Source organism: Eucyclogobius newberryi, unplaced genomic scaffold (assembly GCF_026437365.1).
Source record: "Eucyclogobius newberryi isolate DKJ021-1_F unplaced genomic scaffold, fEucNew1.0.hap1 SCAF_1, whole genome shotgun sequence".
Lineage (NCBI taxonomy): Eukaryota > Metazoa > Chordata > Actinopteri > Gobiiformes > Gobiidae > Eucyclogobius > Eucyclogobius newberryi.
This window is the reverse complement of record NW_027315723.1, coordinates 40,738,163-40,762,876: the sequence shown is the minus strand read 5'-3', so window position 1 is coordinate 40,762,876 and position 24,714 is coordinate 40,738,163. Positions and strand designations below refer to the sequence as shown.

The following is a 24,714-nucleotide window of genomic DNA, read 5'->3' as shown; positions in this document are numbered from 1 at the left end:
ATGGTGGTTGCCAATAAAACAACTTTGCATTTTAGTTGTGTGTATTGATGCAACTGTGTTTCTAGAATAATATGAATATAATATATATATATATATATATATATATATATATATATATATATATATATATATATATATATATATATATATATATATATATATGATAAAAGCAAGGATTTGTTTTTACATTTAAGTTGTTTTTTTAAATTGCCTACATTTTCCTCCTGTGGAGAGACAGACTATTTTATTTAAATTATTTGCGCTTTTATTCTCTTACTTAGCAAAATCCATTAAAATCAGCCAGAGCACTCACCGCTGCTATACTAATGTGACAACATCTGATTATCGGTGTGAGAAAGTGGCACAAACTCAAACTTATACAATTATTACCTCCTGTATCTCACTTTTCACAAACAAGCCACATGGGTCCGACGAGCAAACATCTTTCTGCAGTTCTGCTATTAGTCAATGAACTCATCGAGACGAGAGCCCCCTAGTGGAGCACCCGTGAAACAGCAGCAGCATGAACCGTCTGAGTCACGTGATCACGCTTCAAAGTAGTTTCTAAGTGCATGCCATGGATGTATTATATTATCATGCATGCGCTATGAGCGTGGATCTATGAGGCGTGCATTTGCAGACATACTATCTCATATGTGTGTCTGCCATGAGAGAGTACACCAGAGAAAAAGAAGAATAAAGTCTAAAGTCTAGACGTACTCTCCCTCATTCTCTCTGTCTCTCTCTCTCCTTGTTCCCTTTTTTTTACGGTATCGCGTAAAACACATACTTTGAAGACGTACAACTACATTAGGTGGCGGCAAATGCCCTTTTACAGTTGGCTCCCAAACGCCATTAAAAGCACAATAACTAAAGAATAAAGTGTAACGGGGAAAAAAAAAAATCTCGAAGCTTCGTAGTTAATACCGGTTTACCCACAGTGCACTTCGGCACCTCCCTTTCTTCTCCATTTGTGCAGTGGTCCAAAATGTCTCTCCTGGACGGTCCCCTAAGCGTGCTCGGACAGAGGACGACCGGCGAGTCCGTCCGCACCCAAAATGGTCAGTGATGTCCGCAGTCTGCTCTACATTTGAGGCCGATCTTGCGTTGGCGCGTGCGTTGTGTTTGTTCTGAAACGGCTCGTCTCTTCCGCGCAGCATCACACGTGCGGCTAATGCTAATGCTAACTTCTAACTTGTATGTCTGCCAGTTGGTGTTGTTAGTTTTGTAACACGGGCTGTTCAATAAATAACCCGACCGCCATCACGGACATGTTTATCATATGTAGAATGTGTATTATGTGTTGGTCCCATTTTAGTCCCGTCCATTGACTTGTATTGAATGGGTGGCTATGCTAATGGGCTACAGAAACACTGTCATGGTCTGAAGGTGTGGCTATGTCTGTGGACCACGCTCAATAATGTGACAGGACATATCAACAAGGCTGTTCATGACTTTGTGGGGGAAAGTAAACTTGTAGAATGTGCTGTTTGAAAATGTCGGCTTAATCTAAAGGCTAATTATTCTATTACAGTCATGGCTGCAGCATCCATCGCTAACATTGTCAAAAGCTCCCTGGGACCAGTTGGACTTGACAAGATGTTGGTGGATGACATTGGGGTGAGTTGCAGATGCATTTGTATTGTACTAATATATTTGTAGGGTTAGGGTTTTATTCATTGTTTGCGTTTTAGAATCTTGAAATATCCCAAAATAAAATGGGAAATGTGCCTTTTTATTTCCCTAATTGCTAAACTGTAATGCAATAAACCTATTTCATATTGCTTTTTAGAGGTAGATAAAATCATCTTCAGAAGGTTCACGCTTCACTGTGATTAGTTAAATCCACTTGTCACTCAGAGCATGACAAAGACCAGGGTGATCAAAAAAATTGTGAATAACGAAATGATTTTTTTCACCAAAATAGAAGATTGTCTGAGGGATGATTTGATTTTTATCACCATATTGCCCTGCCCTAATTTAAGTTGAATACAACTGGAAAGTGTACACCAGTTTCTATTGAATGCTTTCGCAACATCATTAATTAAAGTTTGTTGTTGATAGGATGTGACCATCACAAATGACGGCGCGACCATCCTGAAGCTGCTGGAGGTGGAGCACCCAGCGGCAAAGGTCCTGTGTGAGCTGGCTGACCTGCAGGACAAGGAGGTCGGAGATGGGACCACCTCAGTGGTGAGTGCAGTCACTGGAGCTCAGAGTAGAACATTCAGTTCATGTTAATAAGAGCCGATAGTTTATATTGAGGGGTAGATGTATCACTATAACACATTATGAAGGACAATGTAATAGTATTGAAACGTCTTTATGCCACTACCACAATAGCCCTAGAGCATGTTATTACCAGTAAACCCTTTTATAAATGTACAATATCATTAAAAAACATGATTTTCAACAAACAAATGGCAGCTCATAATTCTGTGGTAGGAAGAAGTCAAAAGCCAGTGTTGATTAATAAATAATATATAACTTTAGTTGCTGGGTTTAGTTCTTATAGTGGGGAAAGCTGCTGATGCCTTTGGTGGTGATTTCAAATGATTTGCTGCAATGTTTGTGGACTGTTTTGGCCGTGGAGTATTGCTGACTAAATCCCCATTTGAGATTTTTACTTAAATTTAATTATCTTGGGACCTAAATATGAACCTTTGATACTCAGGATTATGTGATTAAGTGACTGCATAAGACGGTCCTGTTTTTAGTACCATGCTTCTGCCTCTTACAGATGTATGGCTATGCTAACAGGATAGAGAAACTGTCCCTCGTTGTCTGAAGGAGTTTATGAAACGATGGCACAAAACCCGAGTTTTGAATTCTAGTTGGACTGATAACGGTTAAGTTCTTGCCATTGACTGTCTGTGTGCGCCGTGCAGGTGATTCTGGCTGCAGAGCTGCTGAAGAGTGCAGACGAGCTGGTGAAGCAGAAGATCCACCCCACATCAGTGATCAGTGGATATCGTCTGGCCTGCAAGTACGTACATGTTTACGTTTCATCTCACACATATGATTAGTGAGATTATGTGAACTGCCCTGATTCTTTTCATAAATAGTAATACGAATGGCCCACATTCACTCTAATGGAAGCTATTTGTGAATGTACAAATCCCCTGACTGCTTTTTAATAAATGTATTTTTTCACAGGGAAGCCGTGCGCTATATTAATGAAAATCTCACAATCGGAACAGATGAACTCGGCAGAGAATGTCTCATCAACGCAGCCAAGACGTCCATGTCCTCAAAAATCATCGGAGTGTATCCTTTTATGGTCTTGTTTCAATAACTTAATTCCAGACACGTGTAACAGTTTATATTCCAAACCTATATTGTTGCATCTGTTATCTCTTCATTAAATATAGTTATATAGATGGAAGAAAAAGCTTCAGTTGTAGTCATCTGGACTCAGTTTGAAAAAATAGACGTTTCGACTCTCATCCAAGAGTCATTGTCAATAAAAGAATTTAGATCGAGAACTCCGATATTAATACTGTTCTGTGGTAAGACCCACCCATTGGGAGGAGCCTTCCTGAAGTAGAAAGAGTTGTTTGTTTCAACAGAAACTCCCCCCTTGTATCTACCGAGCTAGCCTATTCAGAATCTTAATGGGCTATTAGTCGAAACGTCTATTTTTTCAAACTGAGTCCAGATGACTACAACTGAAGCTTTTTCTACTATGGAACACGCCTGGACGAATGAGGGATTACACCGACTTATATAGATGGAGTTAAAACGGTGCAAGAATCCTAATTGGTTTTTTTTAAATTAATTCTCCAGGGTGAAATTTTTTTTAATCGCTCTATCAGCTAATTAGAGCAAAACTTATTTAAAGTTTTTCTGTTTGCAAGAAATGGGAATATGTAAGGTTTTTATGTTTGTGTATATGTAAAAAGTTGTATCCCTTAACGCTGTGTCTCAGTGACTCGGACTTCTTCTCAAACATGGTGGTGGACGCTGCTTTGGCGGTGAAGTTTACAGACAGTAAGGGTATGGCCAAATACCCCATCAACTCTGTGAATGTGCTGAAGGCCCACGGGCGAAGCCAGAAGGAGAGTTTCCTGGTCAACGGATACGCGGTCAACTGCACCGTCGGCTCACAAGGTGCGTTTTACGTCCACCCCGGCCGGGCCTCTGCTGCGGCGCCACTCCCATTTTTAATTTGCTGCTACGCCTGCCCTAGTGGTGTAACCAGTGATACGCGTGGGAGACAGAACAGTGGCTTTGAAAAGAGAAATGTTGCAGTATTTGTTCCGTAAACTGTGGCGGCACTTTTCTGGCCCGACAACTAGTCTTCAGTAAGTGATCTTTTATGTAACGAGTGGTTGTGTCTCTGAAGGCATGGTGAAGCGTGTGTTGAACGCCAAGATCGCCTGCCTGGACTTCAGCCTGCAGAAGACCAAGATGAAGATGGGCGTCCAAGTCCTCATCAATGACCCAGAAAAGCTCGACCTCATCAGACAAAGGTGAGAATGTGTTCTAAAACATTGTCTCTGCCATGTTGAGGGCCTTCAGAACGTGTTGCCCTTGAAACACTACCATGTTTGTCCCATTTAAATTTGCTGTGTGTCTTGGTCAGTAGTGTTCACAGTGATACGCGTGGGAGAAAATATAAGCAGCCCAAAAGTCAAGGCCTCAGCTTCTGTAGCTGTTGCAGGACTTTTCTGGGCTGGACAATCCAAATATCAGAAAACTGCATTACACTTTACAACATTGTTCATTTTGCATTAATGATATCACTGTACAATGATGCTGTCATTAATATAACTATAATTTACATTTGTGATATTTGTACACTTGTTATACTCTACTTGAAGATGATCACTGACTTGACAATTAACAGCTCATGTCGTCATAATGCAGGGCTCTGTATGTGTGCTTGTAAATGATGGCTTTAAGTTGGTTTAAAGTGGAACTAAGTAGCTTTGGCAATGGAGTTCCCCTTGTAGCTCTTGTGTGAAAATACTTTGTCAGAAAACAGACACGAAAGCTTGCAAGCGTCCCATACTTTCCGTTCGATTGAATATTCAATTCCCTGCTGCGACAGACACTTCTTGCCCTGAAAATACATATTTAACCAACACAGGGACTTCTCCTTTTAAAGCTTTGAGAGTTCACTGTTGGACCCAGTGGTAGAGAACTACATGAATAAGAAAAAACTCCTGTGGTGGGCTGGACCTTTTTTAATGACTGACTTGGACTCGGACGTGCACTCGTAGACCTGAGGACTTGGCTTGGACTTGACTCAAACCAGTCTTCAGGGATCTGGACTCTTGACCTGAAATGAGGAATCTGGTGTGACTCGACTAAAACCTAGCCACTATTTGCTCTTAACACTTTATCTAACATAGGGAGTCCGACATTACCAAGGAAAGGATCCAGAAAATCCTGGCGGCAGGTGCCAATGTGATCCTGACCACCGGGGGCATCGACGATATGTGTCTCAAGTACTTTGTGGATGCGGGTGCCATGGCTGTGAGGAGAGTGCTCAAGAAGGACCTGAAGCGTATCGCCAAAGCCACAGGAGGTGAGAGGAGGAAACGTCTCTCCTGCTCGTGTCTGTGTCGTGTCAAAGCTAAAGATGTGATGTGTTTGTCCCAGCCACCATGTGCCCCTCCCTGAGTAACCTGGAGGGGGAGGAGACGTTTGAGGTCACCATGCTGGGGCAAGCAGAGGAGGTGGTCCAGGAGCGGATCTGCGACGACGAGCTTATCCTTATTAAAAAGTAAGACTGCAGGTCAAATGGTCTAGCTTTCCTTAAGGCTGAAATGTAAAACGATTGGTGCAAAAACTGAAGTTCTGATACACTAAAGTATGTGTGTGTGTGTGTGTGTGTGTGTGTGTGTGTGTGTGTGTGTGTGTGTGTGTATATATATATATGTGTGTGTATATATATATATATATATATATGTATGTATGTATGTATGTATGTATGTATGTATGTATGTATGTATGTATGTATGTATGTATGTATGTATGTATGTATGTATGTATGTATGTATGTATGTATGTATGTATGTATGTATGTATGTATGTATGTATGTATGTATGTATGTATGTATGTATGTATGTATGTATGTATGTATGTATGTATGTATGTATGTATGTATGTATGTATGTATGTATGTATGTATGTATGTATGTATGTATGTATGTATGTATGTATGTATGTATGTATGTATGTATGTATGTATGTATGTATGTATGTATGTATGTATGTATGTATGTATGTATGTATGTATGTATGTATGTATGTATGTATGTATGTATGTATGTATATATGTATATATGTATATATGTATATATGTATATATGTATATATGTATATATGTATATATGTATATATGTATATATGTATATATATATGTATATATATATATATACATACATACATACATACATACATACATACATACACGCCTGCCCTTGTTTCCTCCAGTACCAAAGCGCGCTCTTCGGCCTCCATCATCCTGCGCGGGGCCAATGACTTCATGTGCGATGAGATGGAGCGCTCGGTTCACGACGCCCTCTGTGTGGTCAAGAGGGTGCTGGAGTCCAAGTCTGTGGTGCCAGGAGGGGGCGCTGTGGAGGCTGCTTTGTCCATTTACCTAGAGAACTATGCCACTAGTATGGTAAGAAATTTAATGCGTCTCAATGTGTATTGAAATTGACTTGCACAGTGTCGACCGTCTCTTCAAATATTTTAAAGGGAAAAGTCGTGTGGTTGTGTCTAGTTGAAACGACGCAATACATTTCTCACTGAATTAATGTTAATGATTGTACTTGCAGGGCTCCAGAGAACAGCTGGCCATCGCAGAGTTTGCCCACTCCCTGCTGGTCATCCCGAAGACTCTGGCTGTGAATGCGGCTCAGGACTCCACTGACCTCGTGGCCAAACTCAGGGCCTTCCACAACGAGGCCCAGGTCAACCCAGAGCGCAAGAACCTCAAGTGGTAAGCACTGAGTTGTGTGTGATCTACAGCATCTCGAACAAGGGTTGGCTCAGTGCCAAATGATGAATGAAAAAAGCAGATTTGGATTTGCAAACCAAATTTACCCATCTCTCCATGAGTCCCTTTGTTTTAACAGCAGTGGTTTAGACAAATTTAAATGTATGTGACGTGCGTGAATATTTGAAATACCAATCCAATTGGCATTTTATTTTTAACAAAGCACTACTCTAATATTAGTTTAAAGTTATATGTATTCTCTCTATTCAAGCAATATTATGGCAATCCATCATAAATTTGCTAAGATGTGTTAAACACTGTCGCCACATGCTGGACTTACTGAGTGATTAAACCACTGCGCTGCCACACTGAGCTTGGGCACTGTGGGGTCTGCAGTGAAGATGCTTTCCCAGACCCACCAGTGATCTGCAGCACTCGGTGCACCATAGTTGGTGTTACAGCCATATATTCTCCCTAAACTTGACGTTTTAATACATCTACCACCTCAATTTTCATGCAGGGCTGTGAAATAGTTGCAACTCAAAGGCCACTCCTGATTGAAAGTTGAACCCTAAATGTTCCCTCATTTACCCTCCACTCCCTGCCCTATTAGGATCGGTCTGGACCTGGTCAACGGCAAACCGCGGGACAACAAACAGGCCGGTGTGTACGAGCCCACCATGGTCAAGGTCAAGAGCCTCAAGTTCGCCACAGAAGCTGCCATCACCATCCTCCGCATCGACGACCTCATCAAGCTGTTCCCCGAGCCGAAGGAGGGGGGCAGCTCCTACAGGGACGCGGTACAGTCCGGATCCCTGGATGGCTGAACCAGGGGCCGACCTGTGCTTTCATTTCTCTGTATTTATACATCTGTAGTTACGTTCTGCCTGTTTACTGATAATTCTGTTCTCACTCGGACTGTAAGTCATCTTGTTTTGGACATTTAAGAAAATAAAGCCCCAGTGGTTGTAAATGACCGTGGATTTGGAAATTGAACAATTGTCTGGGAATTTATAGCATGACTTGATTTTAATGTTTTATTTTACATGGAGGTTAGTAAGAAAAATACAAGACTTTTCACATATGGCACTTAAGAGTTGGTCTATACATTTTGAGAAACACAAGGAATGTTAGGATGCATTCTGTAAATGCGCCATAATGTCTGCAGATTAAGAGAAATGTCTTAATATCCAGAATGAGGTTTGAGTTTCTTAAAACAAACTGACTAAAATACAATTTAATTGTTGCGTTTTCATAATTTAAAAAGGATTGTAATACAAAATCCTGCCCTATCTCAGAAAATGACATTACATTTTGAGCTGGCACATTTACAGGCTATAAAGTAAAGATTCATGAGCTGCATTCAACAGTATCGGTTCTGTGTGGCTTCACTTCAATTTGATCCCACAGTTTAAGGGCTTCAGCCTTTACTTTCTGCATTAAAAGTAACTGATGGTGAGTGCAATAACTCAAACTATTGACACCATTTTTTTTAAGATCAGTTATGATTTCCATTCATGCAGTCTTTTTTAATCCTTTTAAGTGTAACTAAAACTTCCTTCTGGCAGGACTAAATCTGACCAATAGAAGTGTGCGGAGAAGATGTTTGAGGGGGGAAGCTACATTCAACAAATGTAGTGAATCACAACCTGACTACCTCATAATGGCACATCGTCACAGGATTTGATCACAAGACAAGCAGAGCTATTTATTGCTGAAACTTAGGTTTACGCTCATGTGTCAGCCCAGTATGCAACCTGAGTTGAATCATGTTATTCCCGACAATTACAACTCCAGTGATAAGCAGCATCAAAGTAAACATAAGTCATATCCCTCATAATTGTAAACACATTTCCCATAATTTCCATCCATCATAAGAGCAGATTACAGTAAATCTTTGACATGTCAGACACTTTCCACACACATGGCAATGCCCATCCCTCCTCCGATACAGAGAGAAGCCACGCCCCTTTGGCCCTTGGTCCTGTGGAGGGCGTGGACGAGGGTCACCAGCACCCGGCACCCCGACATGCCGATGGGGTGTCCCAGGGCGATGGCACCGCCGCTCACATTCACCTGGGAAGTGGACAGAGGAAGTGTTTTTGTAATATTTTCTGTTTTAGCTCCAACACTTTGAGAATTTGATCTGCAGATTACCACTTAGTCTCTCATTAGAAGATGTTTAGGCCTTAATCCTTTTTTTCTAATTGAATTTCTTAGTTTGACATTTCTGGTTGAGGTCAATTCTTTGTCTAAAAATGTATTACAATCAGAAGCTGTTCCTGGAGGTCAGAGGGATCTTACCTTATCAACATTCAAGCTGAGTTCTTTGACCACAGCAATTGACTGAGCCGCAAAAGCTTCATTGATCTCAAACAGGTCGACCTGGTCCAGCTGCCAGCCCGCCTTCTCAACCTGAAACATTCAATTCAGTCTAATTCACTCTGTGCAACAGACATATTTCAGGAGCAGAGCTTGTTCTTACAGCCTTTCTGATGGCGGGTATAGGTCCTGTCCCCATGACTGAGGGCTCCAGTCCAGCCTGGGCCCATGACACCACCCGCGCCAAAGGTTTGAGTCCGCGGGTCTTTGCCTCAGACTGACTCATCAGGACCACTGCTGCCGCTCCATCATTTATACCTGCAAACAGTTCATTTCAATAAACAAACCATCAAGTGTTCAAAAATGTTGTGTTTGCTCAATGTCAGTCCGAGCAGAATTTCTTTTATTGTGAGACTGATATGACTCTAGAGGGCAGCACTGCACATCTCGAGACTAGGAAATAAGTTTCACTAATAAATATGTTCAAATTGTTCACAATCTGATTATCAGTGATAGTTTGGAGAAATGTATTCATTAAGATTATGGTAGTTTATTGAACCCGTAAGGAAATTTATCCTCTGCATTTGACCCATCCTTCAATGACGCTGGGGCAGAGCATTGTGCTAGGCTTGGTCTGTATTTAGAATTGGATAGCAATATTTGCCATATTGCAATATTTCCCCATCACACTGCAAATCATTCCATTTTAGTTGATTGTGATCTGATCACCAAAATAAGAGCCGTAGTTTGTAGGTTATTAGGTTTATATTATAAAACAACATGCATGTATCCCAGGTGTGATGCGGGTCTGACCTGAAGCGTTGCCAGCGGTGACGGTCCCAGAGCCGTCTTTGATAAAACAGGGTCTGAGTTTGGTCATGGATTCTATGTTACTGCCATGTCGAGGAAACTCATCCACCTTCACCTCCACCAGACCTGCACAAAGAGCACGAGCTGGAAGAACAACTCACAAGGAAGACTGTTCTCTAATGTTCAAAAAGATTGTTTAAAATGTGTATTTATTCATTAAATTTATGCTGCATGAAATGTTTTTGCACTGACTAGTCCAATTGATCATTTGATTCACCAGTACTTTTTCTGTTGATCAAGTCAACAATTTTACAAAGCCCAGCCAGGTAACTGCTGATTTCTGGCTATGTATCAATAAATACATTTATATTTAATTGAGTATTTCCCACCCATTGATTCTAGTGTCTTTGTTGTTGAACTATTGAACCATTTGGCACCAAATACTTAACACCTGATGTGTCTTTTTACACTGAAAATTCATGTTAAATCAACACTGAAAAACTGAAATATTTTGGGAAAAATGTATGTAATATCAGGGGACATAGCTCACCAGTCAACTCGTTTGATTTGACTGGTACATTTCACCCAGAACTATGCCATTACAACACTATACCGACGTTTTAGACATATTAGATTTGATCATCAAAATGACTGCAGGGGTCCTTGCCTTTCCGGGACGGGACAGGAACCGGGACTATCTCTGGATCGAAGTGTCCGGCCTTCTGTGCAGCCTCGGCCTTATTCTGCGACAGCACTGCAAACCTGTCCTGCTCCTCCCTCGTGACGGCCCACTGCTTGGCCACATTCTCAGCTGTAGAACGTATTCACAAATCTGCATTTTAATTTGTGAGCAGTTGATGGATGTACTAGTTATTCCTATAATTAATACATGTATGGCACCTGTTATTCCCATGTGGTAACTGTGGAAAGCGTCTGTCAAACCGTCAGCCACCATTGAGTCTTGGAGCGAGGCGTCCCCCATCTTCACTCCGGCTCGCATCTGGACTGTATGAGGAGCCTGTGGTCAAAAGGAAAGAAGACATTTAAAAACAGTGTATGTCAAAAATAAACTCAACATTTAATCATGTCGTCGCTTTGTTTATGCTGTAGAGTCTGGACCGCCTGTTTCCTGGCTGCTCTAAGCTCAGTTTCATCTGAACATGAAGCGCAAACATTTCTACAACATAAAATACTGCAATGTCAAGTACAAATTCAACCTATTAATCTCTCACCCAATCACGTTTCATGCCAAGATTTTATTCCTGACAATTTTCACTACAAACCAACTCATTTCCATCTCCACCGCAGCAGCAGAACCATCAGCCTCGTCAGACTCTGCATCTCCTCCTCCTCTTCACCTCCAGATTTGGATGTTCCCCTTACCCTTTTGTCTCTCATCATATCACTGGTGTCTCTAGCTGCTTCCTGGGGTCCGAGCACCACAGTTTATCCGTTCAAAAGACTATTCCTCTGTCATTTGTCTGTTGAATGAATGTCTTACCCTGCTCATGCTCTCCATCCCGCCGGCCACCACCACAGAGGCCTCCCCCGCCTGGATGGACTGAGCCCCCAGGCACACGGCTTTGAGCCCGGAGCCACACACCATCTGACAGCTCCAGGCGGGGACGGCATAGGGAACACCGGCCCCGACACTGGCCTGACGCACAGGGTTTTGACCGCCACCTGCAAACGCACAAACGTGGTGGTGTGAATACTATGTCATCCGTGCATATTAGGGGCCGATTATGAACCATGAGTCAGGAGCATGTTTTAGTTTGAGCCGTTAGCCCGCCCACTTAGTCCTCTAGACCTACTTTTGTGCTAAACCATTGTAAATTATGTTTTAATGTGTTGGGTTTAGCTGTCACATGATCTTGGCTAAAGCACTTGGTTTGGTGTCAGGAGCTCTAGAGGGGGCTCTTGAGGGGGCTATTGAGGGGGCTCTTGAGGGGGCTCTTGAGGGGGCTCTTGAGGGGGCTCTTGAAGGGGCTCTTGAAGGGGCTCTTGAAGGGGCTCTTGAAGGGGCACCTGTGTACCTGCTGTGAGGACATGTCCCATGATGACCTCAGAGACATCCCCAGGTTGGACTCCGGCCTTCTTCAGCACGTCCTTCATGACCACTGCCCCCAGCTCATGGACAGGCACACTGGACAGGGAGCCATTCAGGGACCCTAGGGGAAAAGACCCACAGGTTCAGAACAGAAAGAACAGAGAGAGAACAGGTGCAGTCATGTTGGCTTCCAAAATGGGATATCATACTTAAGTTGGACAGTGATGAACAAAACTAAAAGGCTGCGATCACGTTCTAGAATTTGATGGTGTCATATTCTCAGATGGTGGACTCTGTAACTATGGGAGGTTGACTGTTTTTGAAAGTAATATCTGAAATTATTTTGTTTTTAGCGTGGAATTTCAGATATAAACCAGGACAACACATCTGACAGATAAACAGCAAATTCCACCATAGACCGTTTTGTGATGTGACTCATAAAAAACTCATAAATTTCATGAAGTAGAGTGAAATGTATATGTCGGTAGTAGAGTTGAGACCATATGCAAGAAAAAATCTTTATTGGAAAACATTGTAAATATGTTTTATGCTCATTTTTTCTTGTGTGAGTAAATTTTAAATGGAATAACAATATGTAAATTAAATTGAAATATACAATCATAAATGTACATATCGTTATTGTTATGACAAATATAGTACATTTCCCAATGTAAATATGATAACACCCAATGTAAATATGATAACCTCATGACACTGCTCTCTTCTTCAGCCCTACAATTACCACACTTGACCAATCACAGGTCGCTCGTGCTCTGTCGCACTATGACTGTCGGCCAATCACAGCCAAAGTACGACTCCAGACTCAACATGCAGCCAATCAGAGCCCCGGAAGACACGGCGAACTTGTCTTCAATTAACCATATTAACAAGTTGAATTAAAAGCACCACGTCATAAAGATTATGGTCGTTTTGACAGACAGTTTTAAAATAAATATAAGCTTGTAAGTAATGCAGTTGCAATTGTACAAGAAAACAACTACGTCAAAAAGCAGCGCGAGTATGACATTTGTAAATAACAGACAAAAACGTGCATTTATTTACCAATCGGTGTCCGTGCCGCAGAGACGATGACCACTGTTACGGAGCTCATTTTGTGGGACGTTTGTGGGGTCTGTGTGGTCCGGGTAATGTCCCTGTCCGATGTGAGTCCGGTGTGAGCGCAAGAAGCTGCCTGACAGGACAACACAGGACAGCTCAGCCTGAAAGGTGAGGCTGCACTCTAGACTAATAAACACAACTGCTGGGGTGAGAGAGGCCGCCATCTTGTGACTGTATGAAGAGCTAGTTTGGTTAGTGGTTGGTACTAGCAACGGTTCTAACTACTAATAATTAAAATGTATAATAATAATTATATTATTTGTAGAAATTACTTTTAAAAGAGAAATGTTGTTGAATAAAATCAGAAATAGAGATACAACTATTCGTGTTCTTAGTAAAGGATGGAAAGAAGGATGACTTAGCTTTTCATTTAGTCACTTTGCCTGGATATGGTCGAATATAGACGTTAACATAAAATACAAAAACAAATTACCCGAACAACTGAAAACAAAGACGTAATTACAAGCGCAGCTCCCGTTAGTGTCCATGTGCGTTTGTTTAAAATTACACTTCAAACAAGGCCGCCAAGCTAGGATGACAATTACGACAATCCCTCTAGTGTAATGGTCTAGTGCATGTGATAATGCGGCTGCTGTCTGGATTATAGCGTCACCTGGTGTTGAGGAGGAAAATCAACTCAGAGGTAGAGTTGTAGAAGCAATGTTGGACAGTTAATGTGTAATTCACGCTTCATTCTATACATTAAATTCATATTTATTCAAGCCCCAGTCACACATGCAGCCTGACGTGGGAATTTGACCATTTACTAGAGCAGGTTCATGTGCGAAAAAAGCCGGAACTGATTAACCTGCATTCTTTATCTGGACATTTCTCAGGTAAGGATCATAAACCTAACTAAACTCTTACACCGCTGCATGCATTTGGCTTTGATGTTTGTATTTAAAAGGGTTTAGAGCATGTACAGTTTATTGTAGTTTCCCAAATCAGAGTACATAAAAGTAGTATTAAAATTCTTTATTTGGTCAGTACATGTAGAGGACTCGAGTCAGAATAATATGAACATCGCATATAGCTACGTACAATTAAACAGAATCTTTTGAACATGGTCTCTCTCTGAATGGAAAAATAAAACGGCATTTAAAAAAAAAAAAAAAAAAGAAACAGGTCAACCTCTGAAAATGACCTTGCATTTTGTGAACCTACTGTAATTCAAAAGTCTGTTTTTGACAAGTTACAACAGATGAAGCCTGGTCTGTGTCAAGAGCTCAACAACAACAGAGGAGACGTGCGCATATAAATGTCAGAATCAAACTAGTTTAATTAGACTTACTTTCACTCAATTCAAATCTAACATGAACCCATTTTAAAGATCACCATTTAGCAACACAAACCTTACTGGCTTCACAGTAGGCAGGGGAACAGGGGTGACAACAAAATGTGTTGGGATAGCAGTGCTGTGGACTTGCCTTGTTTTGATAGTATAAAAGATACATCATGAAGAACATTACAAAAGAGAGGAGTCTCCCGTGCCTGAGTCCAGGCCGTTGTGGGCGTGTCTGGAGCCTGCAGTCCGGCTGGCCCGGCTCAGGGCCTTGTCCTCGTGGGGGTCGGTGGTGGAGTCTGTATCGTTGGAGTGTTGAGTCAGTGAGGTCTCGCTGCCTGTGGGAGAGTCCACGCTCTCGTAGCCCGCACTCAACTGGGCCCGTGCTGCAGTCTGAACCCCCGCCTCCTCTGAGTGATTGGATAGTTTGCTCTCTGCTTCTCCAGGGCTGGACACATTGGGGGACATGGGGAAGTCCTCCTCTGTGCTGCTCACCTCCCTGTATAGGCTGGGCGTGGTGGTCTCGCTCCTTTGTGAAGAGTTCCCATTACTTGGTCCATTGGACACCCTGTAGTCTTTGCCCACTGGTTCATTGGGAGTACTGGCCTGCTCCGGAGCAGCTGGCTCTTTGGAGGCACACTGTGAAGTCCTGCTGGGTCCAGCCATGGTGCCTTGTGTTTGGGTCAACAGCTGTCGGCTCTCCTTCAGCTGCTGCTGCAGCACCAGGATGGTGCTCTGCATGCCCTCCACCTCCTCGTCCAGCTGGATAATGAAGTCGTTGAGCTCTGAGGACATAAAATCAGTTCAGAGACTAAAAAGTAAAAAGGTAGTTAAAGCAGTAAAGAGGAGAGCCGGCACTCACCATCCTGGCTGCTCTTTAGCTCCTCGCTGTACTTCTTCTGCAGGGCCAGCTCAGCCTCCAGCTGGGCGATGCGGCCCTGGGACAGCTGCCGCCCAAGCTCCTGGTTTTCCTGGATCAGCATTCGACACTTTGCCATCAGTTTCTTCCCCGTTTGGCTGCAAGGGAAATAAAGCTCACATCACAGGGTGAAGCACACAGCGTAGAGTAAGGAACCTTCTCCTCAGAAAACAACACAATTACACCATTTACAAAAATAAAATGTCCATTACAATTTCAATTAACAATTGTTAACCAACAATACTCTGATGCCATGTAATAAACCACTAAGATTCAGGAACAAAATCAGTTAGCACCTTAATACTAGATATAAGGATAGTGAAATACCCATATGTTCAAGTTCTTGGTTACTACAAGTAAAATGCTTTGTAAAGCACACAGTTAATCATTTGACTTTAGCTTGCTTAAGTGGTTTTGCAAGCAAAGAAAAAATATAATTACTTTACGATTACCGCTAGGATTAAACAACCAGCCAGATGAACAAAGCATGAACTAATTCTAAAACACTATGTACAATTTAACCAGCAAAGCTCTAGAATGTTGAACATTAGCTTTTATCATAGCAAAACAAAGAAACATATTTTAACTTCTTTTCCACATAAACCAAGATGCTTCAAAGAGTGAGCAAACAAAGAACACAACAGTCATCTCTTCATTCTACGTGAGCTAATGCTACATGCAGCCTCTGGAAGTCCCTGGTTACAGGAGAATACTCGCATCGCCCAATGGGTTTTAAAGAGGCAGAAATGATTTACGTAAGTCAGTGTCATTCAGAGCTAGAATGAATGAACAGTCACAAAGGTTTAACTATGATTATATTCTAAAAACGAATAAGTACACTTAAACATGGCTGATGTTCCCTTGTTGTGTCCTATGCTGCTGATTTTGTTCAGATAACAGCTGAAGGGGAAAATGTCAGGTCAATGACAAACACAGTGAAAAGATACATTTTCAGACTTTTACATGAACTTGTTAAACATGTGGATTCACAAGTAGAAAACAGGACTCTCCACACCTACAGCAGTGGGTTTTACATATTCAAATTAGGCCGAAGTATAACTTTGAGTCTCATTCAACTCTACAAAGCCAATGATAATGTTTAACACACTGCCATAAGTGTATTTGAGAGAAACAAGAGAAAGAGCAAATGAAATGCAATCAAAAGAAAGTCACAAAATAAAACATGTAAATTGACTGTACCGTGAGCAGGCCCGGGACCCTCAGGTCTGAATCAGTCCTTTATGGACCACAGTCTTAGCAGTTTCTACCGAGTCTTCCCCCCGAAGTCTTAGTTTTACTCCTAGAACTGTCCTCATGTTTTACACTAGAGTCTTTACAGCTGTGTGTGTGCTGTGATCCACCGATACTGTCTTAATAGTCTTTATTAGGCTTGGGATGCCCCCTGCCTGTCCCCCCTCCACCTTACCCCCTAGAGTATGTGAATGTCACTTTGAGCTGCGGGGGCAGGGGGGGCGTGTCCGTCCAGAGACCACCTCTCTTCAGAACAGTGTGCACTCCTTGGACTCGGCCGTTGAGAGGTACGTGGGAGAGCTGAAACACAATGTCACCTGACCATACTGTCTCTCATCGTACATTATGTGATATGTAGCTGGACAATAGAAAACATGGCGCTGTCGGCAGTAACTGTCTTTCTGTAAAGTCTGAGTCTCGGTGAGTACAGCGCTCAGCCTTGCCCCTCACCATTGTCCTGCATGGCTGCAGTGAGTGAGAGTGGGGGCGTGACAACATCTTGGCTTTCTGAGGATGGGGTTATTTTGATTGTCTTTACCTATCAGGTGTAAATTTCCAGGCACTCAGTTCATTTTGGGCCTGCTCCAGTTTGTCTTTAGTCTGTTCCAGTTCAGTCTTCATTTTGAGGAAAACTAAGTTGATGGCAGGGTCCACCATGGCGGACCGCAGTTGGGCTGCACTGGGCTGCTGGACTTGCTTGAGGTACTGGATTTGAGTCTGAAGAAGAAATCAAGTGTTAGTGATCAGAATTGCCAAGAGCAAACCACATTTTATATTTGTTCTTACCACCTTTAAAATGTGATCTGTTACAGGTAAAGACTACAGGAACATGCACCTTTAGATGTACAGAACTGTCCTTAAGCCGATGAGTTTCAGTGCTGAAATCGTATGTATTTCTTGGGCCTGGGTGTGTTGACCTCTGAATGTACCAGAATTACAGAGGATCTACTCTCTGACCTAAATGTTAGTGTAACACTAAAAAACACTGATAAATATAACTTTTATTTAAGTGAAACTCACTATGTTCAACACAGACAGCAGTCAATTCTAATTGGATCCAAACTTATTTTCTGGGTTAAACACACTGGATGAGTGTCGTCACAGATGGATACGTACTGTGCACTCCTGCATCTCCTGCTCCTTGGTGGCCAGTCTCATAACCAGGATGTTCTCCCTGCGAGCAGACTCCTGCTGCTGCTGCTTCAGCTTCTCCTCTGACTCCTTCAGTCCTGGCACATCGTTAGCTGAAGCAGACCAGGGGAAAACAAAAGCACAACATCAGTACAGCAAAGCTGCAAGGACAAAGTAGTTGAATTTGTATAAATGGAAGTGATGCTTACAGCACAGATCTGCATATTTAGCTTCCAGTACCTGGAGGTAGGAATCATGTTGTTTCCATCTGACAGGTGGGATAGACAGATGTTAAGTATACATCCAAACAAACACCACATGAGTCTCACTGCTCTGACAGTACCTGGTACAGAGCTCCTCTCTGGTCAGCGTCTTCATATCAGATTCATTGAGGCGAACCTGGAAAGTGTTTTCATCAGGCATAAATAAAACAGTTTGTGATGAATAATATTTTAGCAAACAGTCGGTATGTAAACTGACCTTCTTGGGCAGGGGCTCCTCGTTGGTCATGGTAGACCCTTAAAAGAGAAGAGAGAAGCAGTCAGACGTGTGTTTTGCACCATGCTTAGCGGTGACGGGTGGACTCCATGTTTTAGGTCAAACAAGACAATTCGGCTCGGATCGGTGCAAATCAGTAGCAGATTGCTTCATGAACGTGAAGACAGATCAAAGAAGAAACAAGAAGCCGAGAATACGCGAGCCTTGTCTATAAAAACATGTTCCTCCAGTGTTTGAATGGACGCCGCCGCGGAGCCTGTAGCGTTCAACAGCAGCCGCTACGACACAACCAGCCAAACAAGTGTTCGCACTTCAGATATATATGAGCCACACACTTGATGAACCAAACACCCTTAGAATAACCGCGTCAGTTAAATGCTTTTTCTAGGTGCAAGTGTTGCCTGTCCGCGGGTCTTGGCTCTGTTTTCAGCTTCTTGTTTCCACAAAATGGCGGTGAAGGAAGCAGCTCCCTCCCTTTGCGCTTCTTCCCTGACCCAGCGCGCTCTGCAGAAAACGGGCCGTACACTGCCCAAACGCTTACCTGCTGCGTTAGGCTGGATGCTCCGAAAACAAAAGTCCCGTATAGTTCCGTATAGAGTACAAAGTCGAAGAATAGGGCTCGAGGTTGAGTGGATTCATGTATTGTAGCGTAGGCGCGGCTTGCTCCAGATCATCTTTCTACGAAGCCAAGGCGCAATGGCTGTGCACGAGCTCTGCGGATAGGAGAAAAGAGCGCAGGGGGACGACAGACCTCTCACTCTCGACTGGAATCCCCGTAGACAAATGTATGTTTTCAGCACATCAATGTTGAGCTATTTTAACGTATTTAAAGCGTTTTCGATAATATATCAGGAATAAGGGGAACTGTAATGTTTTGTGTGATGAAATAAAATTGTTGTCTTAAGTTTTCTGCTTTTGAGCATCTTTTTAACAAACAATCTTTCCACACAGCTTGGCAACGTTTACGTAATTACGTACTTGCAAAATCACGTTCCCTCCCCTTATTTACACTTATTACAAACTTACTTGATTTTAAAAATATGTTTGAAATCCAGTTGCAGACTTTTGGCTCAATTCGGTTTCCTAACAATATTAATAACTGCGAACACCGATTGCAACAAATCGAGGAGGTTATAGTGTTAAAACACATCATTACATCCATGGCTATATTTGATACCTAAATAATTACAATGTATTTTTAATGAATTTTGCTGTATATTATGAAGAGCTGTGCATCATTAAAATGTTGAAATGGGCAATCATAAAGCATACAATTATTTACCGCCTTGAACCCCCCTATTTCACTACAATGGTGCGGTCCGGAGCAGACTTCAAGGGCAGCAGCCGTTAGCGCTGGTTAGCACAGTGGTCTGAGTGCTGTGGTCTGTCCTCTGTCGTCTGTCCTCTGTCCCTTGTCCCTGAGGTAACATGCTGTGCAGATATGCTCAAATCCGCAGGTAAAACAAACGTAATTTGCCATGTTTTATCAGTGCAACTATTTTGATTGAAGTGCGACCAAAAGGACTTTAATTGTATGACAGTAGCTTGTGTTAGGATTTGTGTCAGTGAACTTGGCACAGTTCTTATTATGTAGCCTGGATGCTAGCTCTCTTCACTATATGTGGCGCACCAACAGAAACGTGTTTAAATAAAGGATATTCATGTGATGTTAGTGTGCACTGTGTCATTGTAACTATTAACCTAGATCTGCCCAAGGCAACTTCCATGTAGTTGGCTTGTGCCTTAGCCCAGGCACAACTTTAAACTTAATCCTTTTAGCAAGTTATTTAGTCACTTCTACATATATTAATTTTGTTTTTAGGGAAGCAACGTTTAATGTGAAAACAAATTAATATGCATATATATGCATAGACACAAAATATGTTTAGGTTCAAATGTAAATTGTATTGTGTCTAGACGTCATTGTTTTTAAATGAATCATATCAGACTTTCTTTTATGAGACACTGGGCTAGAAATGTGTTGCATCACTTTAGCGTGGCTACAATAACTGTCCTTATGCATCCTAATAGTATAAACATTCATTGTGACTCAGCTCTTTTTGTCTCAATGGGAAGCATGTGCAAACTACAGCAATCAAGAGCAGACACTTGCAAACGGAGTGCTTCTGTGTCCATGTGTTTTAGAATATCTACAAAAATGTATCGTAATTGTATGTATTTCCATCCATCCATCTTCTGCCGCTTTATCCGGGGCCGTGTCGCGGGGGCAGCAGTCTGAGCAGGGACTCTCAGACCTCCTTCTCCCCAGACACTTCCTCTAACTCCTCTGGGGGGATCCCGAGGCGTTCCCAGGCCAGCCGAGAGACATAGTCTCTCCAGCGTGTCCTGGGTCTTCCCCGGGGCCTCTTCCCGGTGGGACATGCCTGAAACACCTCCCGAGGGAGGCGCCCAGGAGGCATCCGGAACAGATGCCTGAGCCACCTCAGCTGGCTCCTCTCGACGTGGAGGAGCAGCGGCTCTACTCCGAGCTCCCCCCGTGTGGCCGAGCTCCTCACCCTATCTCTAAGGGAGCGCCCAGCCACACGGCGGAGGAAACTCATTTCGACCGCTTATATCCGCGATCTTGTTCTTTCGGTCACTACCCAAAGCTCATGACCATAGGTGAGGGTAGGAACGTAGACCGACCGGTAAATAGAGAGCTTTGCCTTTCGGCTCAGCTCCCTCTTCACCACAACGGTCTGTATGTATTTTTTCAATGTTATTTAAAAAAATTATAACTTTTTCAATGTTACTGGTAATTTCCTGAACATAAACAATTTAAAGTCTGTGTCATTTATAAAAGCAATAGTCTAATTTCTTCCTCCAAAGTGTGAACTCTGCTCTAAACCACATGTTTTAACTGACAGAATTGGCTGTGGACGTCTCTATTAAACAGACTCGGATTAATCATTGACAATTAGAAATTAAATAGTCAATTCATTGCACAGCCCTATTTATCTATATTCTTCTGAAATTGCAGAGTGCAGGGTCATTGCAAATGGAGAGACTTTGGTACTGCCTAAAATGTGAAGATTTTCCACCCTCTATGATTCAAATAATTTCCAATATCTGTATGACAAACCTGTGTTCGTAATTGGATCAACAAATTATCATATTGTGTTCTGCAATTTCTCTAAACTAGAATGACGAGACTGTTTAGTGCTGTGCTGAGAACTGAAAGGCTGCTGAGGAAAGAGCAATGCCACTTTGACCACTAGATGTCGCCCAAATCTTTGAGTAAACTTCCTGCTGTGTCTGTTGCAGATGTGCGGTCGGGCTGAGCCACTCTCTGAGCCTGGTGAGTGCGTCCAGGCACAAGCACACACTGTCTGACCTGATGTATGACTATGGAGCTCTGGAGCCTCACATCTGTGCAGAGATCATGCAGCTCCACCACAGCAAGCACCACGCTACATATGTCAACAACCTCAATGTCACAGAGGAGAAGTACCAAGAGGCGTTAGCCAAGGGTATGACTAAGACTAATCACAAAAACAGTCCTGAAGTTCAAGGACTAAACTATGACTAAATAAGGTCACTAAAGATGCCACTTTTCTGCAGACCTTCTTTTCACAGTGTGCCTTTTTGTTTTTCAGGAGATGTTACAGCACAGGTTGCCCTTCAGCCTGCACTCAAGTTCAACGGAGGTGGTCACATTAACCACACTATTTTCTGGACAAACCTCTCGCCCAATGGAGGTGGAGAGCCACAAGGTGAAGCAGTGATGAATCTGTTCCACCCCCATGCGATGCCTTGAGCAGTTTTAAAAGAAAGCACGTTGAGCAGCATGATTATGGTTAAAAGGCATGTTGTCCTTCAGATGTAAGCTGATGGATTGATACATTTATTGTCCTATTTGGATGGTATTTAAATCAAATGCACAGGCTAAAACGAGGGCAGTTTTTTTTTTTTTTTTTTTTTTGTATTTAATATGTCAACAACACATTTTAAAATCAGCTTCATACATTTTTCAGATTTATCTCCCAATTATGAGTAACTTATATTTTCCTCACACAGTTTCATTCAGAGACATAGCAGCACATAGCATAGCATCTGTGTCTGCCCTTTATTTCTCTACCTTTTCACTAATGTATCATATTCTTTTTCAGGCGAGTTGATGGAGGCCATTAAGCGTGACTTTGGCTCCTTCCAGAACATGAAGGACAAGATGTCTGCTGCTACCGTGGCAGTGCAGGGCTCAGGCTGGGGCTGGCTGGGCTTCGACAAGGAGAGTGGAAGACTGCGTGTTGCTGCGTGTGCTAACCAGGACCCACTGCAGGGGACCACAGGTAACACTTAGTTGTCCTTCTCCATTTTCCAACTGTCAATTTAAAAGCTTCTCAACATTTGTGGTTAGTTACTTAGTTAGTTACCCTGTTTACGTCTTAGTTGGGCTCATTTAGCTTATGACATAACATTGTTTTAAATCTTGGTCAGTGGTTCCAAAGCGTTTGTCCAGTCGACCTCCTAAGTGACTTCTGTTCGGTCTTGTCCCCAGGTCTGACTCCTCTTCTGGGCATTGATGTTTGGGAGCACGCCTATTACCTCCAGTACAAAAACGTGAGGCCTGACTACGTGAAGGCCATCTGGAACGTCATCAACTGGGAGAACGTTAGCGACCGGCTCAGGATTGCAAAAAAGTAGACTATCCTGACTTGGAATAAAAAGTGGTGGAAATAAATTTGACTCTGCAAAACTGGCATCATTATACAAAGCTTATAATATAACCCTGCAGAAGGTCTAATCCTATGAAGAACATCAATGTTAAAGTTACATGCTTTTACCATAGAAGTGCACAAAAGCTGTCTACTTTTACGTCAATGTTTTGTTGAATCAGTTTCAATCTCATAATTCGGACTAAAACTGTTTCTAACCGGGAAACGGAGCTAGCGATCTCTGAAACATGTCACAGATTCTGTCTCTGCAGTGGTGTTTTTGATGTAATATAATAAAATAGAATTTATATTGAACCAAACGATGTTGCTGTCTTTATTTGGAAAGCTTGATAAAGGTGGTTTGTTTGCAGTTACACATTGTCTACACTAAATGCATTTTAAAATTAGGACATTATTGCCCTATTTGATATTGTTTTTCTAAACATTACTCAGAATTCTACAATTTCCAATAATGACTATGTGAAAGAAGCGTGTTTGAATGCTTTGCAAATGTATTCAAAACTAAACACGTGTACAGAAGAATCCACCACATTTTGATCCAAACTTTGTTGAAGCACTAATTATGACCTCAGGTATTTTTGAGTATAATGTTACAACAGTGGCACACCCTTTTATGTGCAGTTTCTTTGCCACCAGTTTGGTTGGTGAGCGTAGGTGCAGTTATGTTCAGATTTCTCCAGATGTTCAATATGATTCAGGTATGGGCTCTGGCTGGGCCACTCGAGGACATTCACAGAGTTGTCCTGTAGCCACACCTTTGTCATCCTGGCTGTGTTTGGTGTCATTGTCTTGTGGGAAGATGAACCTTTGACCCAGTCTGAGTGCTCTGGAACAGGTTTTCATCAAATATTTCCCAGTATGATGACGCCACCATGCTTCACTGTAGAGATGGTACTGGCCATATGAGTGGTGCCTGGTTTATTTTTTATATATATATAACACACCTGAGGATCGTTTGGCCTGAATGAAGCCAGCCTGGATATAAGGGAGGCTGGTGGGAGCAGTCTCCCTCTCTCTCGCCGCGCCCCAAGACTGGTTGCTGTGCTGTGTGGCAGCACAGTTTTGCTTCTGTTTATTTTTGCACATTTTCATTGCAACGATACATATCACACTACACTTAGTTAGTTGCCATCTACACTGATACTTAGTTTCTTTTGTCAGGGCCTGATTATTTATAATAAAAGATAATATTAATTATTGTAAGTGCTGTGTGGACTCCCCTCTTTGTTTGGCTGCCATTGAGCCAGGTGGTTGTAACAATATATATATATATATATATATATATATATATATATATATATATATATATATATATATGTATATATATATATATATATATATATATATATATGTATGTATATATATAAAATGTGATGTTGGCAGGGACCATAACCAGGTGGCTGGCAGTGGCATACTGTACAGAAATATTTGTGTGGAGTACGGGCTGGAGACCCCAAGGACAAAGATAAGATAAGATAAGATAAGATATTCCTTTATTGTCCCACATGGGGAAATTTCATTGGTGCAACGCAGGTAGATAAAGAGGTAGATACAGAAGAACAGATCACTTATAGGAAGTCTGAAAAACACTTTCAGTAGAAGATCTCCTACAAATAAAAAACTCCCATAGACAAATAAAGTGGGAAACACCCTCAAAGGTGGTAGAGAACGACAGAGCCAAGATCCTGTGGGACTTCCAG

General features: G+C 42.2%; 4 protein-coding genes and 1 non-coding gene across 5 annotated transcripts; 3 read left to right on the top strand and 2 right to left on the bottom strand.

Moving 5' to 3' along the window:
• Window positions 1-910: 910 nt before the first annotated feature.
• On the top strand, window positions 911-7,955 carry LOC140360994 (T-complex protein 1 subunit alpha). Its single transcript, XM_072446550.1, has 12 exons — window positions 911-1,061; window positions 1,535-1,620; window positions 2,065-2,193; window positions 2,889-2,986; window positions 3,157-3,267; window positions 3,929-4,110; window positions 4,346-4,472; window positions 5,358-5,533; window positions 5,608-5,731; window positions 6,446-6,638; window positions 6,796-6,959; window positions 7,570-7,955. Exons 1-12 carry the CDS (start codon window positions 989-991, stop codon window positions 7,781-7,783), a joined length of 1,677 nt encoding a protein of 558 aa, XP_072302651.1. The 5' UTR covers window positions 911-988; the 3' UTR covers window positions 7,784-7,955.
• On the top strand, window positions 1,306-1,440 carry LOC140365648 (small nucleolar RNA SNORA29). Its single transcript, XR_011927845.1, has one exon. It is a non-coding gene; the product is annotated as a small nucleolar RNA SNORA29 (small nucleolar RNA).
• Window positions 7,956-8,830: 875 nt separating the features above from the next.
• Window positions 8,831-13,351, bottom strand: LOC140361010 (acetyl-CoA acetyltransferase, cytosolic-like). Its single transcript, XM_072446575.1, has 9 exons — window positions 13,201-13,351; window positions 12,125-12,259; window positions 11,590-11,771; window positions 10,989-11,106; window positions 10,756-10,899; window positions 10,092-10,214; window positions 9,442-9,596; window positions 9,261-9,371; window positions 8,831-9,032 (listed from the first exon to the last, which is right to left on the bottom strand). The coding sequence occupies exons 1-9, from the start codon at window positions 13,247-13,249 to the stop codon at window positions 8,862-8,864; spliced, it is 1,188 nt and encodes a 395-aa protein (XP_072302676.1). The 5' UTR covers window positions 13,250-13,351; the 3' UTR covers window positions 8,831-8,861.
• An 866-nt stretch (window positions 13,352-14,217) lies between these two features.
• On the bottom strand, window positions 14,218-18,549 carry LOC140361003 (pre-mRNA-splicing regulator WTAP-like). The gene is made up of 7 exons (XM_072446562.1): window positions 18,321-18,549; window positions 18,184-18,239; window positions 18,050-18,108; window positions 17,826-17,953; window positions 17,248-17,426; window positions 15,402-15,556; window positions 14,218-15,324 (listed from the first exon to the last, which is right to left on the bottom strand). Exons 1-7 carry the CDS (start codon window positions 18,348-18,350, stop codon window positions 14,723-14,725), a joined length of 1,209 nt encoding a protein of 402 aa, XP_072302663.1. The 5' UTR covers window positions 18,351-18,549; the 3' UTR covers window positions 14,218-14,722.
• A 1,136-nt stretch (window positions 18,550-19,685) lies between these two features.
• On the top strand, window positions 19,686-23,313 carry LOC140360987 (superoxide dismutase [Mn], mitochondrial). Its single transcript, XM_072446537.1, has 5 exons — window positions 19,686-19,795; window positions 21,603-21,808; window positions 21,935-22,051; window positions 22,448-22,627; window positions 22,837-23,313. The coding sequence occupies exons 1-5, from the start codon at window positions 19,767-19,769 to the stop codon at window positions 22,980-22,982; spliced, it is 678 nt and encodes a 225-aa protein (XP_072302638.1). The 5' UTR covers window positions 19,686-19,766; the 3' UTR covers window positions 22,983-23,313.
• Window positions 23,314-24,714: the final 1,401 nt, after the last annotated feature.

Coding starts and splice junctions, on each gene's coding strand:
- LOC140360987 (XM_072446537.1), top strand. CDS start 19,767: ATGCTGTGCAGATATGCTCAAATCCGCAG. Junction 19,796..21,602: donor AGATATGCTCAAATCCGCAG/GTAAAACAAACG, acceptor TGTCTGTTGCAG/ATGTGCGGTCGGGCTGAGCC. Junction 22,052..22,447: donor TGGAGGTGGAGAGCCACAAG/GTGAAGCAGTGA, acceptor ATTCTTTTTCAG/GCGAGTTGATGGAGGCCATT.
- LOC140360994 (XM_072446550.1), top strand. CDS start 989: ATGTCTCTCCTGGACGGTCCCCTAAGCGTGCTCGGACAGAGGACGACC. Junction 3,268..3,928: donor TCCTCAAAAATCATCGGAGT/GTATCCTTTTAT, acceptor GCTGTGTCTCAG/TGACTCGGACTTCTTCTCAA. Junction 5,732..6,445: donor GAGCTTATCCTTATTAAAAA/GTAAGACTGCAG, acceptor TGTTTCCTCCAG/TACCAAAGCGCGCTCTTCGG.
- LOC140361003 (XM_072446562.1), bottom strand. CDS start 18,350: ATGACCAACGAGGAGCCCCTGCCCAAGAAG. Junction 17,954..18,049: donor TAAATATGCAGATCTGTGCT/GTAAGCATCACT, acceptor GGTCTGCTTCAG/CTAACGATGTGCCAGGACTG. Junction 15,557..17,247: donor TGGAAATTTACACCTGATAG/GTAAAGACAATC, acceptor TTTCCCTTGCAG/CCAAACGGGGAAGAAACTGA.
- LOC140361010 (XM_072446575.1), bottom strand. CDS start 13,249: ATGAGCTCCGTAACAGTGGTCATCGTCTCTGCGGCACGGACACCGATT. Junction 11,772..12,124: donor GGGACATGTCCTCACAGCAG/GTACACAGGTGC, acceptor GTGCGTTTGCAG/GTGGCGGTCAAAACCCTGTG. Junction 9,033..9,260: donor TCAGCTTGAATGTTGATAAG/GTAAGATCCCTC, acceptor TCCACTTCCCAG/GTGAATGTGAGCGGCGGTGC.